The 16341-nt window shown below is 39.5% G+C and overlaps 1 protein-coding gene across 2 annotated transcripts in view; it reads right to left on the bottom strand.

The window, feature by feature from the left end:
* Positions 1 to 15826, bottom strand: part of asic4b (acid-sensing (proton-gated) ion channel family member 4b) — a 44530-nt gene extending 28704 nt beyond the window's left edge. Inside the window, exon 1 of one of the 2 annotated variants that reach the window (XM_084424827.1) lies at positions 14466 to 15826. In XM_084424827.1, the coding sequence (XP_084280953.1) occupies positions 14466 to 15053 (588 nt within the window). In that variant the 5' untranslated portion in view covers positions 15054 to 15826. The remainder of the gene's footprint in view (positions 1 to 14465) is intronic. The other variant, XM_084424826.1, reaches the window with a different exon arrangement.
* Between the last annotated feature and the right edge of the window lie 515 nt (positions 15827 to 16341).

Here is a 16341-nt window from a genome sequence, read left to right as displayed (position 1 = left end):
ACACACACACACAAGGGAACCAGTGTTGCCAGATTGGGCAGGTGGACAAAATTTGGGCTTTTTAGGCACGTCCGAATCCAATGTTAGCTTCACTTCCTGTCTCCTGAGATACCTTCATCTGATTGATTTTTAAAGGCGGCATAGATGTATCCTTCACACTATTCGCCATGTTGTCATCATCATGTGACCTATGCAGCGTCAGTTACATTGCTTCGCTGCCATTCATAAGTCCTCACCCGTGGCCTCATGGGATAGTAAAGTGTCCATCTTATGCACACTTCAGAATCTCGCCGAAAGCAGTAGGTCATCTTAGTACTTTTTGTCTACTCTTTTATGAGTCGCTACTGTGAATTCATACTACTTTTGTCGCATACTCTTTTTCGCCTACTATATTGTAGGGAAGTATGCGATTTTGGATATAGCCAGTGTGTAGTGCTGTTGACGACTGACGAGGGCTACGAAGAAACATTTACTATTATTTTCAATGTTGAAAACAGTTGTGCTGCTTAACACATTTCTTTTGGGGAAACTAATACAATTTTCTTATTGATTCTTTGATGAATAAACCGTTCAAAAGAACAGCATTTATTTTAAGTAAAATAATTTGTAACATTAGGCCTATAAATGTCTTTGCTGATACTTTTGATTAATTTAAGGCACCCTTACTGAATAATAAGTCTTAATTTCTTTCAAACTTTTGAATGGTAATTTAAAAGACAGAAGAGACTCCAACTAACCTAATATGCCTGTTGGTTCAACCGAGAGAAAAAAGAAAGAAAGCAAAAATATCAGTAATATCATGCTTCATGAATATCAGTAATAAATCTTTAGTTATTTTATTAGCATTATTTACTAGTTCTAATAATCATCATGTACCTAAGAGTACAAAAAAATAAACTGAAGCAAACCTGCCATATCAATTATCACTAATTAATTATTCTAAGTCAAACATATAGTGTTTTTTTCAAGCTTATCACACTAAACAAATATGGTTAGACCGATAATATAATTAAAATGTTGTTGTTTTTTGGAATTTGAAGGACAGTCTTTAAGTTAATCTATAATTGTCCTTTTCATGAAATTATAGGATGTTAGTTTTGCATGCTAATAAATCAAGTTAATATTTAAGCAAATTACATTTACTGCTTTGTTCTTGGTGGTTACATATCTTCTCTGATATTTGTGATGTTGACAGCTTTGGTGCACAACCAGATGAGCATGTTTGTGTGATATTTATCTAATAAGTCTGACACATCTTGCTGTCATTACATTTATTTTCGAGTGTGTGGTTTAAATGCTTGCACATGCTTCATCAAACAAGCAATCAGAATTGAGGAGCAGAAAATTTGTTCAGGCAGTTAGTTTGCGCATTCAGACTGTTTACACAGAGAATGTCAATAAACCACTTTAGATGACACACAAAAACAATCCACTGATGAGTCTTGGAAAAAAACACACATCATTTTCGTCAATATTCCATAAAAAATATCAATGTACCAAAAAAAGCCTTGAACATTGCATTACAGAATAAAATCTCTGGACACCTCACATAATTGAACATGATTAGATGTTAATGAGATGCCATTTGAAAGTGATTGTGTTAATACAAATGAAGTGATTTCCTTTTATCTCAAGCAGTCTTTGATGGAGATGTGATTAGTGTTTTAAATCATCTAAAGGCAGTGGTAGAGTTCATCAGATCTCTCTCTCACACACTCGCTTAGTATCTATCTATCCATCTCTTTCTCTCTCATCCTCTTGATGCCCCGCAATTTGCATGTTGCTGAGTAATGGGAAATGTTGTATTCATACTAAAGCAACTTCAAACACGCAATTGATTTCAGTGCAAGCCCAGAATGTAATCTCTAAATCCTGTTGCTATACCGAGTTTGCCTTTTAAGCTGTCACGAACGAAGAAAATCTAGCAGAAATCATCATAATACCTTTAAGTCTGAGATGGAAAGGATGGGATTGGGGATTCACTGCTGCCCTGTTGCCCTGACTCATACAGCGACTAAAAAAGCCAAACAGATACATTATGTGAATTTAGCCCTATGCTATTATCATAAGTACTCTTGTGTTTTTTGCCATGATATATTTCCACAACTATCATGAGATGAAATGACCGCTGTGTGATCTCAATTATATTATTAAAGTCATACGGCATGCATTTTGCAAAACTGACCTGTATTTAACCTCTTGAGAATTTGGGCTTTATTGCTCTTTATTGCTTTATCTCTCTAGATCAGTTTATATTTATCATCTCTATCTCAAATTTAAATCACTTTTTATGAAGAACCCATTGCATGCAGAACCCCCACCCCCCACCCCACAAAATTGCCACAGTGCTCAATCGAGAAAGGAAAGAAGTGGGTCTGAAAACCAGGGGAGATCAGTGTCTCCCTCACAGGTGTAATGCAAAATTAACTCTGTAATTCAATAAGCCTGTCTCAGGGATTTAATGCTATCATAGATCCTGCTAAACCAATCAGAGACACAATGAGTCAAAACACCAAACATTTACCACATCAGTGATTAGATTCTGAAAACAACATGAAATTCAAAGGTGTGTCAGTCCTGTTAAAATCCAGCAAAAACCAGCATGAATTCCATTAAGTGCTGGTATAGTGCTGGTCTGCCTGGTGGACCAGCATAGTCATGCTGTTCTCAAGCAAAACTGAAGAATTTATAATTTAGTAACCTACCATTTTCAGGGGGGTTTTCTCCGCCAACGAAAATAGTTCCAAACAAAGTCAAGAACTGTTGTGTTGCAACACATTCAGAGTTTTTAACAAATCGTTTGAGTGAGTGATTCAGTGACTCATTCATAAAGACACTTGTTTTGCTCCTGAATGATTTTTGAATAGATCATTTGAATGAATGATTTTATGAGTAATTTCTCAATCGGAAGGCTGCACTGAAGCTGCGTCCTTCCTAGACCGGTCCTTCCGAGGCTTCTAGGCTAGAAAGCTCCTCAGTACTAAACGCTAATGAGACAATCTAGTAAATCCAAATGCAATGCCTATGAAAATACTGTTAAAAATTAGTTTGGAAAAAATACTTGGGGCCCTATCTTGCACCCAGCGCAATTGACTTTGTACACCGACGCATGTATCATTCCTATTTTGCACCTGCGCACAGCGGACTTTTCCCTCTACTGCTCCACAGACGCACGTCGGTTAACTAAGAAATACACTTGCGCTCTCCGGGGTGGTTCAGCGCAAAGAGGAGGCGTGTTCCGGCGCAAACGTTCCCTCATGCTATTTTACAGGTTTAGAAAACAATTCCGCCACTGACCGAAAAAAAACAGTTTAAAGTCAGTGGTGCATGTTATTCATATGCTATTTTAAGGGCGCATGCTTGGCCTTAATCAATGTAGCATGTGCACAACGCGCATACAATTTTTGCAAATCATACATTATTACGATAGATAGTTTATTATAAAAGCATACATCTAGCTTACACATTTACCCAAATTATCATACGCCTGTTTAACCGAAGTTAATTTGGGTGTGTTTCTCATCCCCAACGTCCCTGACGAGAACGTCGGTCTCCTCGGCTGTGAACCGCTCCTGGCGCGCGCCTGTCAAATCCGCCGTTATAATAGGAATCCGCTATAGAACAAGCGCGCCTGCTCTTAAAGGGAATGTGAGATGACGCTCTGATTGGTTTATTTCACGTTACGCCCAAACCACACCTATGAATAATGAAGCTACTTCAGACCAACCCATTTTAGATTTGCGTCGGGCGCAAGAGTCATTTATCCCGCCGGTATAATAGCAACAGCGGCCAAGACCCGCCCACAAAGTTACTTGCGTTTTGCGCTTGATACTTGCGTTTCAGATCGTTAAAATAGGGCCCTTGATATTAAAAATACTAGTGCAAAATACCCGTGCAAAATCAGTTCTTGTGTGTGTTTTTAGTAATTGTTGGTTTGGTGTGATTGAATGAACTTTTGCTGTGTAATTGTAACAATGAGCAGTGACATTTTTATTTGTGTATGGTAGAAAGCACACAGTGAACTCCGAGAAAACGCTATTTTTGAGCAAACAGTTTGTGAATAGGCTACTACAAGTGATGCCCGTGAAAGAGACTGTGAACGCATTGAATAGGATATGTTTAGTTGGTGAATAGCATAGGCTACTATTACACAGTAGCGATAACGTTAAGCGCACCAGAATGAAATATAATATTCAGAAGTAAACAGCATAGCTGACATATAGATTCAGTTAACATCCACAAATGAATAAGCACGTCGCGATTCAGGGAGCAGTGCAAAGTGCCCGTGCAAAATCAGTTTTTGTGAGCTGATCGCCGTCAAAAAAGTTCAGGAGATATTTCTTAGCGACGGCTGATTTCAACAGTTTCAATATGATAGCATTTTGAAGAAAAAAGTGTCATGAATTTATTGCATTTTTGGGGAAAAATAATCAGTTTTTATAATAAATCGTTGAAAATCCAAATCTGGATTTGAATTTTTTTATGATATTATAACCTAAAGATGCTATGTGAAAGTTTGAAACAGAAAATAGTGGTTTTCATCTTGCCACATTCTTGGTAAAGAAAACACATTTTTACTCAAATTAATCAAAATGGATTTATCACGTTTTGGAACCAAACTATAATATTCAGAAGTAAACAGTGTAGCTGACAGATTGTCAGAATGTTTATTTTTAAACCACAACCTTCTTGGGGCTTCTTTGACCGATACAACTCTCTAGTGTCAGAATGTTTATTTTTAAACCACAACCTTTTAAAAATGATATATTTAACGATATCTTTTGCATTTCTCATCCAAACAATGTCAAACTTGGCACTGCACTTACTCGTGCCCGTGGCGAGACACCTGTCGAGTTTGAAATCAATCGGACTAATCCAAACAATGTCAAACTTGGCACTGCACTTACTCGTGCCCGTGGCGAGACACCTGTCGAGTTTGAAATCAATCGGACTAACGGTTCGAGAGATATGCGAGGAACAGACACACACACACACAGACAGACAGACAGACAGACAGACAGACGTTTCTGTAATTTATAGATAGATTCAAATCTGACTTTCTATTAATGCAATGCAGTCATTCTTTTTCATGAATTGGAAAGTGTGGAAAGGATTGTGGGTGATTGGAAGACACAAAGGATACACTTGATGCATCCTTCCAAATTCGCCCAGCGAAGGATGCGGGTTTCCACAATCACCTGTTTTATTTTTTAACGAATCAGTATTTTAAATGAATTGGTTGAATGTATGATTCAGTGACTCACTCTTGCCGCCACCTACTGGCGTAATGACGTAACCTGATTACTTGTGATACAAACAGTAAAACAGCAGTGCTGTTGGAGCAATCAGGCTCGAGGACCAGAATTAATTGTTTTATACATGGTGAGCTGTAAAGACAATCAGTCTTTTTCTTTTAGTTTCTTGTGCATTTCTTTGGCTCACATTTTCCACTAGATTGCTATGTTGCTGTTAACACATATGATAATTAAAGATCTTAAAATATTTCATCTGATCATCTTAAAATGGTCACTTTTTGGTGTTATAATTAGCCTAGATAGAAATGTATATGAATGTATGACGGTGACACTTTAGAATGACAAATAAAATAATTTACTTTAACAACAGTAAATTAATGCAATAAAGTATGTCATATGTCAATAATCCAGAATCATGTAATAAAATTACATTTCACTTAATCAAATCAGTTGTTTTATACACATATTTCCGGCAAATGTACCATGGCTGTGTAGCATTTTAGTTTGTTAACAATGGATATTTAAATCTCAAATTGCATATGTGGTGTAAAAAATATCAAGAGTGCCCCTTTTTTTTTTTCATATAAAGAAGCAAGAAGTAATCTTGCTATGTGAAACTCATAAGTATTCAAAATCAAAACATCACAGAACATTTTGCTAAACCTCCTCTGCCAAATAAAAACAAATAAAGAGAAGAGAATTAAAGTCCGAGAGATAAGCGGTCCAACACAGTTCACTTTCGTGACGATAATCGGAAGAAATGATTCACATTCCCTGGACTTAGACCAGAAGCCCTCAATTACTCCTCCATGTAAAACCTGTTTTTGAATTTAAGTCAAATCTGTTTCTTGGGTGAGAAAATTAAGAAAAAAAACAACAACATCTCAGTTTGATGTCTCATGTTTGAACTAACTGAACTGTAAAAGCTCAGTGAAAGCCAAAGAGTTTGTTAACATCACCCACTGCGTAAACATTAGTCATCCGCAGTCTGAGACTACAGCTGACATATCTGCTGCTGGGAGATTTTGTTTTCATCTTTTTTTTAAAAAAACTACATTAGAGATAAAGTAATATATTTGAGAAGAATATAACTTGAGTTTGTGGTATATCACATCTATAAGTTATTTGTTTTTGTGTTTACATTTTTGTGCATGCATGCATTGAGATTTGTCTTGAATGTGTGAGAATCTTGCTTTAAATTGATGGTGAGCAGAAGCATTTCAGTGTCGGGTGTGTGTGTGTGAGTGATTAGCCAAATCCAGTGAGTGGCATGCAGGAAGGACCCATCCATTGCCATCTCAGTGGCAGGGAGGTCTGATGAATGTTTCATGTGAGTTTCACTAATCTTTGCCTCTCTATTGTGGAAAATCAAGCATGCAAAATCATTACCGAGCTAAAGGATGGAGGGGAAAGTGAGAACTGATCCATTGACCTCCACTGAGCTTGTTTATTCCCGTTCCTCCAAGGTCGCTGTGTGGTCATTATTTACAGAAATGATTACTGCTGACTTTCTTGTATGCTAAAAATAGTAATTACATTTATCTCTGACAACCGGGATGTTGCAACCTTCGCACCTGAACCACTGGCTTCTTAAAAATGTCAACCAGTCTGATTTGAATGGAAATAGAATGGAAATGCAAATTAGAATTGTTTTCTGAGTGACACTGTATAAGCAAAATGGTTTGCATATAATGCATTTTGACTATTGGATGAATAATATTATACCATTATAAAGCATCAAATTATTGTTGAGTGCATGAAAATGAGATTTGTATCTGTATGGGGAAATTATGTAATAAGTTTTCATCTCTCAACAACCATGTACAGAGCTACATGAAAACACAATGGTGACATTTAGTGATATAGTATTTCAGGAGCATCAGTAGCTACATTTAGACACATTTTGTTCATGTAAACACTATGTTCAGATTCATCAGTCTGAATTATTTCTGAATAAAGAGATCAGATTGATGTGCAAATATACAGAGTTTCACACTGTTTCAAGATGTGCACACTAGCCATCCTCCTGGTTCTTTTTTTATTATTTTTTTATGGCCTAATGGCCTGGTTTCACAGACAGGACTTAGATTAAGCCAGGATTAGGCCTTAGGTCAATTAGGACATTTAAGTAGCTTTTATAAACATGCCTTAAAAAAAAAACATTACTGGTGTGCATCTTGAGACAAAATAATAGCACTGACATATTTTTTAATATATGTCAAGAAAAACAGTACACCATCAGAGTAGTACTGTATGTCCGAATACATATTCGAAAAAAAGTGTAAAATGTACCCAGATGACCTATGCTACTTCTGCCGAGATTCTCAAATTTGACACTTTACAATCCCACGAGGCCAAACGCACTCTTTTATTGGTTGGTGAGGGTGTCAATACACAGCTTGTGGCCCTTAAGCTTATGTAGCAGCCTGTTTTTGGTACTGAAACAAAATAATTATTTTTAAGGCTCTCTAATAGCTTCATCCTTTGAGATGGACAACTAGATAGGCACAATTTTTTTGTTAGAGCCATAAAAGGGCCATTATGATCTCCGGAGACAGGAGAACAGGAGAATAGCAGTGAAGCGACACAGTTGACACCATAGGTCACATAACAGTGACAACATGGCGGAAAAGCTGGGACCGAGATGGGTCTTGTGCATGTTGCCTGTTACGGTTATGGGGTTTAGTTAACGTGTTTGTTTTATTTATTTATTTTCTTTAGCACTGCTCTTGTCCCTCACTTTGTAATCGTTAATCTTTTATGTTGTATATCATTTGTAAATAGATGTTCATTGTTTTGGAAGTATATTTGGTTCACTGTTTATTGTATTATTGGGTGTTTTGTTGCATCAAACTATTTTTCTTACTAAAAGCTAGAGGTCGACCGATTCATCGGTCGGCCGATTGATCGGCCGATTTTTTGCATTTTTAACATAATCGGCATCGGCCAATATCCAAGTGTATCAAGCCGATTATTAGGCAGGCGCATCTGTGGGCAGCCTAGTGTTGTTGTTGTGGAACACGCGTTCGACGCATGCTGCGCCTAGAGTCATTCTCCAGCAGAGTGAGCAGACCTCATCCAGTGCTTAAGGAAGGAGCTAAGTTCCTTGGAGAAAACTCCTTTATATTTAATTAAAAACTTTTGATATGTTACTGCCAACTTAGAGAAAAAACATGAATAGGCGACATGACGTTCGGCTACTTGATAGCGTAGTTGAGGTTGCATTAGCACAGCAGAAGGGTTGCGATCATGTCACAATAAGTAAGCAAGAATTTACAGACAGTGAATCTGAGACTTTTATTTGTTCTGTTTGTGTGTCTTATATTTGAGAGGGTTGTCACTCAATGCAGAGAAGTAAGTAATAAAAAAATGCTAGTGAAGGACTGGCTTTGCTTTGCTAGGGTTGGGTAGCTACAGACAGACCCAGTGCTAATACGGCACTGGTGCCTTAACGACCGTTATTTACCGGACCGAATATCAACGCGCATTTCTGTGCTTCATATCAGTGCTACTGTTATGTCTGTGCTTCTATTGGATGCTCTGAAAACGGACGTTAGAATAACAGAAACATCGCTTCGCTGCACTTGACACTAGTCAGCAGTTAACTTTAGCATTCCGTTAGCTGGATTAAACACGGTTAAAATGCTGGCCAAACAGTAGTGTAATGTGTGACTGTATTTCACTGTAGACTAGGGGTGGAACGGTACATGTATCCGTATTGAACCGAAACGGTACAGGCGTCACGGTTCGGTGTATAAATTACCACGGAGAATACACGCTATAAAAATAAATAAAACTCGCGTGCAAAGTAATGCGGAACTACTGTTAGATACGCGGGTTCTTTAGGGACACCTAATCTGTAGCTCCGCTTTAGCTCCGGCTGCGATGTAAAGATTGCAATGCGTTGTGTGTGTGTGTGAGAGAGAGAGAGAGAGAGAGAGAGAGAGAGAGAGAGAGAGAGAGGGGGAGAGAGAGGGAGAGGGAGAGGCAGGCAGGCAGGCAGGCAGGCGCGGGCGCGATCGAGATCGAAAAGTCGTGTGTGTTTAAAGTCGCAAAGTGTTTACTTATATTTGTGTGCAAACGCGCGCACGTGTGTGTGTGTGTGTGAGGCGCGGGCGCGATCGAACAGTGGAAACATAAAAACATACTCCGTCATTTTGTTTATCAGGACATCATTCAAACTGCAAAGTGTTTAAGGTACTGTTAATTCAAATGTTAAGGAAAACAAATCTGAAATGTAGCAAATTAATTTTCAATTCATTCAGGTACAATTACCAAACATATCTCAAGTTCTTTTTGTCTTTTGTACAAGTGCAGATTGGTAAAGTGTTCAATAAATGTTTTTGTTGAGAAATCTTGTCTATCTTAAGTATTTATTTGTGTTACATTTTATCTTTCAAATAGAGGTTAAAAACAAGCACATAATCGGCCAAAATAAATCGGCAGCATTTATCGGCCATCGGCCGACCCGGATTTCAAAAGATCGGCATCGGCATCGGCCTGAAAAAAACCATATCGGTCGACCTCTACTAAAAGCAAGTACGAATTCAGTTTTGGTCTCTGCCTGTTTCTTAATTTCACACATCACATTTCCTCAATAAAGTATCTTACATTAAACAACATTCTACTGGATTTATTCTCATTTTATTTTGTGTGTGTTACGTCCCATAACCTCTAGATGGCAAATTTATATGTGGACGTAACATTGCCCACTTGGGTCCCACCTAGTGGCAGGTGCAATCCTGCATGAAATCCATCTGGGCAATTAACATGGGGCCATTATGGAACCCACGGACAATCCTATATGGGGCCCATTTTTCAGCCAATTTCATACCCATATACAAATGTTGGCTGGGATGTAGTACATCTGGATTATACACAAATTCATACTATATGTAGAACAAGGTCGCAAAGTAAGTTTAAAACCAAATGTAGTACTTACTATAAAGTATGCGATTTTCTGATAATTACATACACTCACCTAAAGGATTATTAGGAACACCATACTAATACTGTGTTTGACCCCCTTTCGCCTTCAGAACTGCCTTAATTCTACGTGGCATTGATTCAACAAGGTGCTGAAAGCATTCTTTAGAAATGTTGGCCCATATTGATAGGATAGCATCTTGCAGTTGATGGAGATTTGTGGGATGCACATCCAGGGCACGAAGCTCCCATTCCACCACATCCCAAAGATGCTCTATTGGGTTGAGATCTGGTGACTGTGGGGGCCATTTTAGTACAGTGAACTCATTGTCATGTTCAAGAAACCAATTTGAAATGATTCGAGCTTTGTGACACGGTGCATTATCCTGCTGGAAGTAGCCATCAGAGGATGGGTACATGGTGGTCATAAAGGGATGGACATGGTCAGAAACAATGCTCAGGTAGGCCGTGGCATTTAAACGATGCCCAATTGGCACCAAGGGGCCTAAAGTGTGCCAAGAAAACATCCCCCACACCATTACACCACCACCACCAGCCTGCACAGTGGTAACAAGGCATGATGGATCCATGTTCTCATTCTGTTTACGCCAAATTCTGACTCTACCATCTGAATGTCTCAACAGAAATCGAGACTCATCAGACCAGGCAACATTTTTCCAGTCTTCAACTGTCCAATTTTGGTGAGCTCGTGCAAATTGTAGCCTCTTTTTCCTATTTGTAGTGGAGATGAGTGGTACCCGGTGGGGTCTTCTGCTGTTGTAGCCCATCCGCCTCAAGGTTGTGCGTGTTGTGGCTTCACAAATGCTTTGCTGCATACCTCGGTTGTAACGAGTGGTTATTTCAGTCAAAGTTGCTCTTCTATCAGCTTGAATCAGTCGGCCCATCAACAAGGCATTTTCGCCCACAGGACTGCCGCATACTGGATGTTTTTCCCTTTTCACACCATTCTTTGTAAACCCTAGAAATGGTTGTGCGTGAAAATCCCAGTAACTGAGCAGATTGTGAAATACTCAGACCGGCCCGTCTGGCACCAACAACCATGCCACGCTCAAAATTGCTTAAATCACCTTTCTTTCCCATTCTGACATTCAGTTTGGAGTTCAGGAGATTGTCTTGACCAGGACCACACCCCTAAATGCATTGAAGCAACTGCCATGTGATTGGTTGATTAGATAATTGCATTAATGAGAAATTGAACAGGTGTTCCTAATAATCTTTTAGGTGAGTGTACGTTCAACAACAACAACAGCTCGTTCCATGTCATATTTCATTTCGCCATTTCTACACGCTAAGAACTTTCCAGTTTCAGTTTTCAGTCCAAGTTTTTGCATGTCCTATCGAATGTATTATAAAAGGTTTAACCACCACCCTTCCCAATGCAAATAAAATTTCAATCAGATTAGACCAATTCGTTCTGACTGGCATGGTTACATTTGACTTTTTTATTCTGAATGGGCTACTAGTCTGATTACAAACTGATTATTAGGGTCCATGTAAACACGTCTACAATAAGGGATGTACTGTAGATTTCTGGTTGTTCAGTTGTAATGTAATGTTTAAGATTAAGATGCATTTTAAAATGAATATCATAGAATCAAGAAAAAGATAAAGACTGATCCTGTTTGAACTCGCATAGTTATTAGCTTTTCATTGATTCTATTGATGTAATGGTTGTGCTTTAGCTGTGCCAGATGAATTGCAGAAGGATTGATTAAACACAATCTTTTATTGATTGGTGAGGGAGTCAAAACACAGCCTGTGGCCCTTAAGCCTATATATGTAGCAGCCTATTTTTGGTACTGAAACAAAATAATGTTTTGAAGGTTCTCTAATCGCTTCAGATGGACAACTAGACAGGCTCAATTGTTGTGTTAGAGCCATAAAAGGGCCATTATGATCCCTGGAGAAAGGAGAACAGATAGATCAACTTGTAACTTGTGTGTGGCTGGGGTTATATTTTAACCGTGACCCGGATGAGAGTGAGGTTTAGTGGGTTAAGTGTAACAGAGGACAGCTAGAAAGAGCCGGTTCGAATCCCGCTCGGAGCGGTGTGAGTAGAATCGGAGGGGTTACATTAGTGCAGTGTCTAAAGTGGACCATCAAAATAAAGTGTAACCAACAAAGAATTCTCACCAAGAACTGTCCACTTCGACAGGAAAAGGCTGATCCAATACTGCATCAAAACCATAAGTCACTGTTCATGTTTTACATGACAGGCAGGTACATTTTAAAATAGACTGGCTGGCATAACTCATTCCAATAATGGCACAACAACGTAAGCTGTATTGACAACAGAATATTCTTATGTTCCATCTTTCTCATTTTACATGTTGCTTCCTTCCATTTAAAGCACTAATTTACAGACACTATTAATTTAGCATGCATACATATTTTTAAATAACGTAAGATGTCTACAGGTGCATTATTGCTTCAAGCAACCTCAAATTCCACAGACTTTAAGACTTCTATAACATCCTGTTGCAATGTCAGTACATAACAAGGGCTTTATGTCAAAGCTATGATGTGTTAAACTCATAGGTACTGTACTAAATGTATTTTGGCACTGCTGCACAGCCTTGACAAAACAGGAAATCATAACTGAGCAACAAAGGAGCCTAAAAAGTATGGTTCAAGATCTGAAGAAATCACAGAGAGAGATCACAGCCGCTAGTGACTTCTTATAGATCAAAGAGCATGAAACGTTTAACTAAATAGAATGTCAACAGAATAGGGGGAGAGAGGGGAGAGGGGAGAGGGGGGAGGGGGGAGGGGGGTGTTGTAGTACAGGTGATGTAGAAATGTTGAATACTAAGTCAACACCAAATTTCCCTACTGGGAACAATAAAGTATATTTTATTATTTAATTCAGATATCTTCAGTACAGTCTGGCTTTAATCATTTTCCCCCAAGAACAAATCTGGTTCAAAATACAAGCTCAAAATTATGACTTCAGAAGTGCATTACTGTAGGAACTGATGACCATTGCATTATTTTATCTACATGCGCAAATCAAGCCAAAGAAATACATATGGAATGTAACTGTCTCACATTCAAGACATAAATCTTTTTTTCCATTATCCTTGTGGCAATATTAATATACTACATATATAATAATTTTCTTATAATAATATGCTAGTTATAATACTACTATTTTTAAAACTAAAACATAAAGATAATAAAAATTAACCATCTAAAATTAAAATACACTTTTAGATCAGAAGGTTTTAGAAGATTTAGAGTTTCGCTAAATGTGCACTTTATTTGAAAAACTGTTTTAGATTTGTAGGATGTTTCTAGCTCTCCTAAATGCAAATGGGAAAATATTTTTATAAGGGCAGGTTACGTTGTCTGTCAGCAATAAGCACAAAAATGCAGCCATTTGAATGCACACAACCATTATACATTATACATGGCAAACTAATTTGTGAACAGGATAATGCAGTAAATCACCTGCCTAAGCCTTCACTACTGAATAAAACTGGCATACAATCAGATAGTAAATTATTATATTTCAAAACTATGCACAAGAAACCAAGACTAAAAAAGTGAAGGAGTTAACAGAGAAAAGGAGTAAATTAGCTATACGAGGAGAGCTCGAACTCAGAGAGAGCTGATATCCTTGACAGAAGTCTCATGGTCTATATCACGGAAAATCTCTCTTATCTGATCCTGTGTAGAATGATAAAAGAAGCCCTAAGAGGAAATTACTGACTGAAATTACAGCAACAACAGCAAAACTGAAAAGAATCACGCCATCTTGACAAACAAAAAATGTCAAAGTAAGCAAGGGAACTTTCTTTTGAGAGTTGAGCGTGTGTCTCCTCGAGGCTGACTAATGCAGGAATCATGTCGCTTGTCCCTCTCCTGAATTTTTCATCCATTCTCTGGCCAAAATAAGACTCAGCATCAGATGGGACAGACTATGATGTAACAGGAAAAGAAAGGGATCTAGAAAGTGGGAGAGAAATGTGGCAGATCTCAAATTGAGATGGCAAATAACTGCATCGTTCTACAGTCTGTTGCCCCAGCATGGAGGTTAGACACAGATTGATGGGGATTAATTTCCTCTTTCCACACAAACCAGTGATGTTAGCTGTCTCTCATACTGAAAAGACTAAAGGAGGCATTGTGAAAAATTCCTCAAAGTCACCAAACAAAGAAAGCCACGCAAAGAGAAGACTTTCAAGCCAAACAAATGTCCTTATCCCATCACAATTATATCTTTTTTGCATCTTGTAGCCATACATAGCTTGTGCTACTCACCACACTGAAGTCTTCACTTGAGCAGTTCTGCCCGCTGAAATTGCAGCTCTTCAGCATGTCTTCCAACTGGTGGCCAGTGCGCTGGAAAATGTCTAGCATGTCTGGGGGTGGGTACTGGAGCTCACTTGGCCGGTGTCCTTTACGGCTCTTGGGCGGCAGGCCGGTGAGGTTAGTCAAGTGGTAGATATCCGCATCTGTGAGGGCAGAGAAGCGGAATCGGTTGACGTTACAGAGTGTGATGGCCGGGAAGGTGAGCTCACGGTGGGTTTCTTCCCTCAGTGATGCGAGGTGGGGATGCTCCAGATAAGCTGCCGCGCTCCATGTCGCCTGGTACAGGAAGAGGCAGAGCGAGACCAACAGTGCCAGTCCCCAGAGGGTCTGTCTGAAGCCCAAGCGTCCTGACGTCCCCAATACCCGAGCCAGACCGTGTAGCGAAGAGGAGCTAGCAAAGGACGACAGGTCAGCCATGCCTCCTTTTCGCCGCCGTAGGCCTTCATCTAGCATGCCGGTTCCGCCTCCGTCTGTCGAGGCCACCTTGGCTTCGTCGCCCTCAGCAAACTTGATTTTACAAACAAATTCGATGGGCATGTGGTTGGCCAGGGCGGCGTGTGAAGAGTCCTTTGCAAATTACTCTGATCCCCCCTGCTGATCTTTCCCTGAGCCTTTGCTCTTTTCCGTTTCGCCAGCTATTCTACCGCAACGTGGCTGTTAGTACATTTTTCCCTAAATCGTCTTTCTCTAAGGTTGTTATTCCGCGTCCTATTTATAACAAATATTACTCTTATCAGTCTCACCTCTGATCTTTTTCTCAATCAGCTCTGCTTTCCTCACTTCATCTCTGTTTCTTGCTTCCAATACTGTTTCTTTACGCACTTTTTCTACTCTGTCCATCTACTCTCAGTCAGTCTCTCCTACCTCTGCACTTTTCCCTCAGATTCTCATCTCTCTCTTCGTCTCTTCCATCCTTTGCTTCCACTTTCTCCTTATTTTCTCCTTGGTTGTGCTGTGGTCTGCTGCTGTTTGAGGATCAGAGTGCAGATGGTGAGAGGAGGTGCTTCGTTCGCCGTGTCAGTGCCCCAGGATGTGCCACAGCCGTAGACTCCAGAGAGAGTAGAGGCATGAGCTGGAGACTATGAGAGAAGTATGAGAGAGAGAGAGAGAGAGAGAGAGAGACACACACACACACACATACATGCGAGTTCCACAGCTCTCCTCAGCTGCTCGCTGGCGGCTGACGTAGCTGCTGCCTGAACTCCTCTCGCACACTCAGGGAAAGAGAGCGAGAGAGCGATGGAGAGAGTGAGGGAACCGGAGAGAGAGCTGAAATGAAAGACAGGCTGTATGAATGCTGCCCTCTCTATATGCCCTACAAGAAAGAGGAGGGGAAAGAGAGAAGTGAAAGGAGAGATATTTAATATTACATGAGCTGAGAAGGCAGGGGTTATTTCCCCTTCAGTGGAGAAGAGCAGTCCCAACCCACACCAGCTTTTATTTCTCTCACAGCAGCAGGTTGTTACATCCACTTACAGTGGTCACTCACTGTCTCCTCCACCAACAATCTCTTTCTACCTCTCTTTGTTCTTACTTTACCTTCTACTCAGCAGGTGTAAATGTGACTATACTGTAGGTAAGTAGGATCTGAGATTGCTTTTCAGCTGGTCTGTACACTCCACAAGTTTTGTGGATACATATACATATTTTATGCAGTTAGTTAAAGGGTTAGTTCACCCAAAAATGAAAATTATGTCATTAATGACTCACCCTCATGTCGTTCCAAGCCCTTAAGACCTCCATTCATCTTCGGAACACAGTTTAAGATATTTTAGATTTAGTCCAAGAGCTTTCTGTCCCTTCATTGAAAATGTATGTACGGTAT

This window comes from Rutilus rutilus (genome assembly GCF_951802725.1).
Source record: "Rutilus rutilus genome assembly, chromosome: 12".
In the NCBI taxonomy this organism is placed as follows: Eukaryota; Metazoa; Chordata; class Actinopteri; order Cypriniformes; family Leuciscidae; genus Rutilus; species Rutilus rutilus.
The sequence above is the reverse complement of the archived record's forward strand: the minus strand, read 5'-3'. Positions and strand labels throughout refer to the sequence as shown.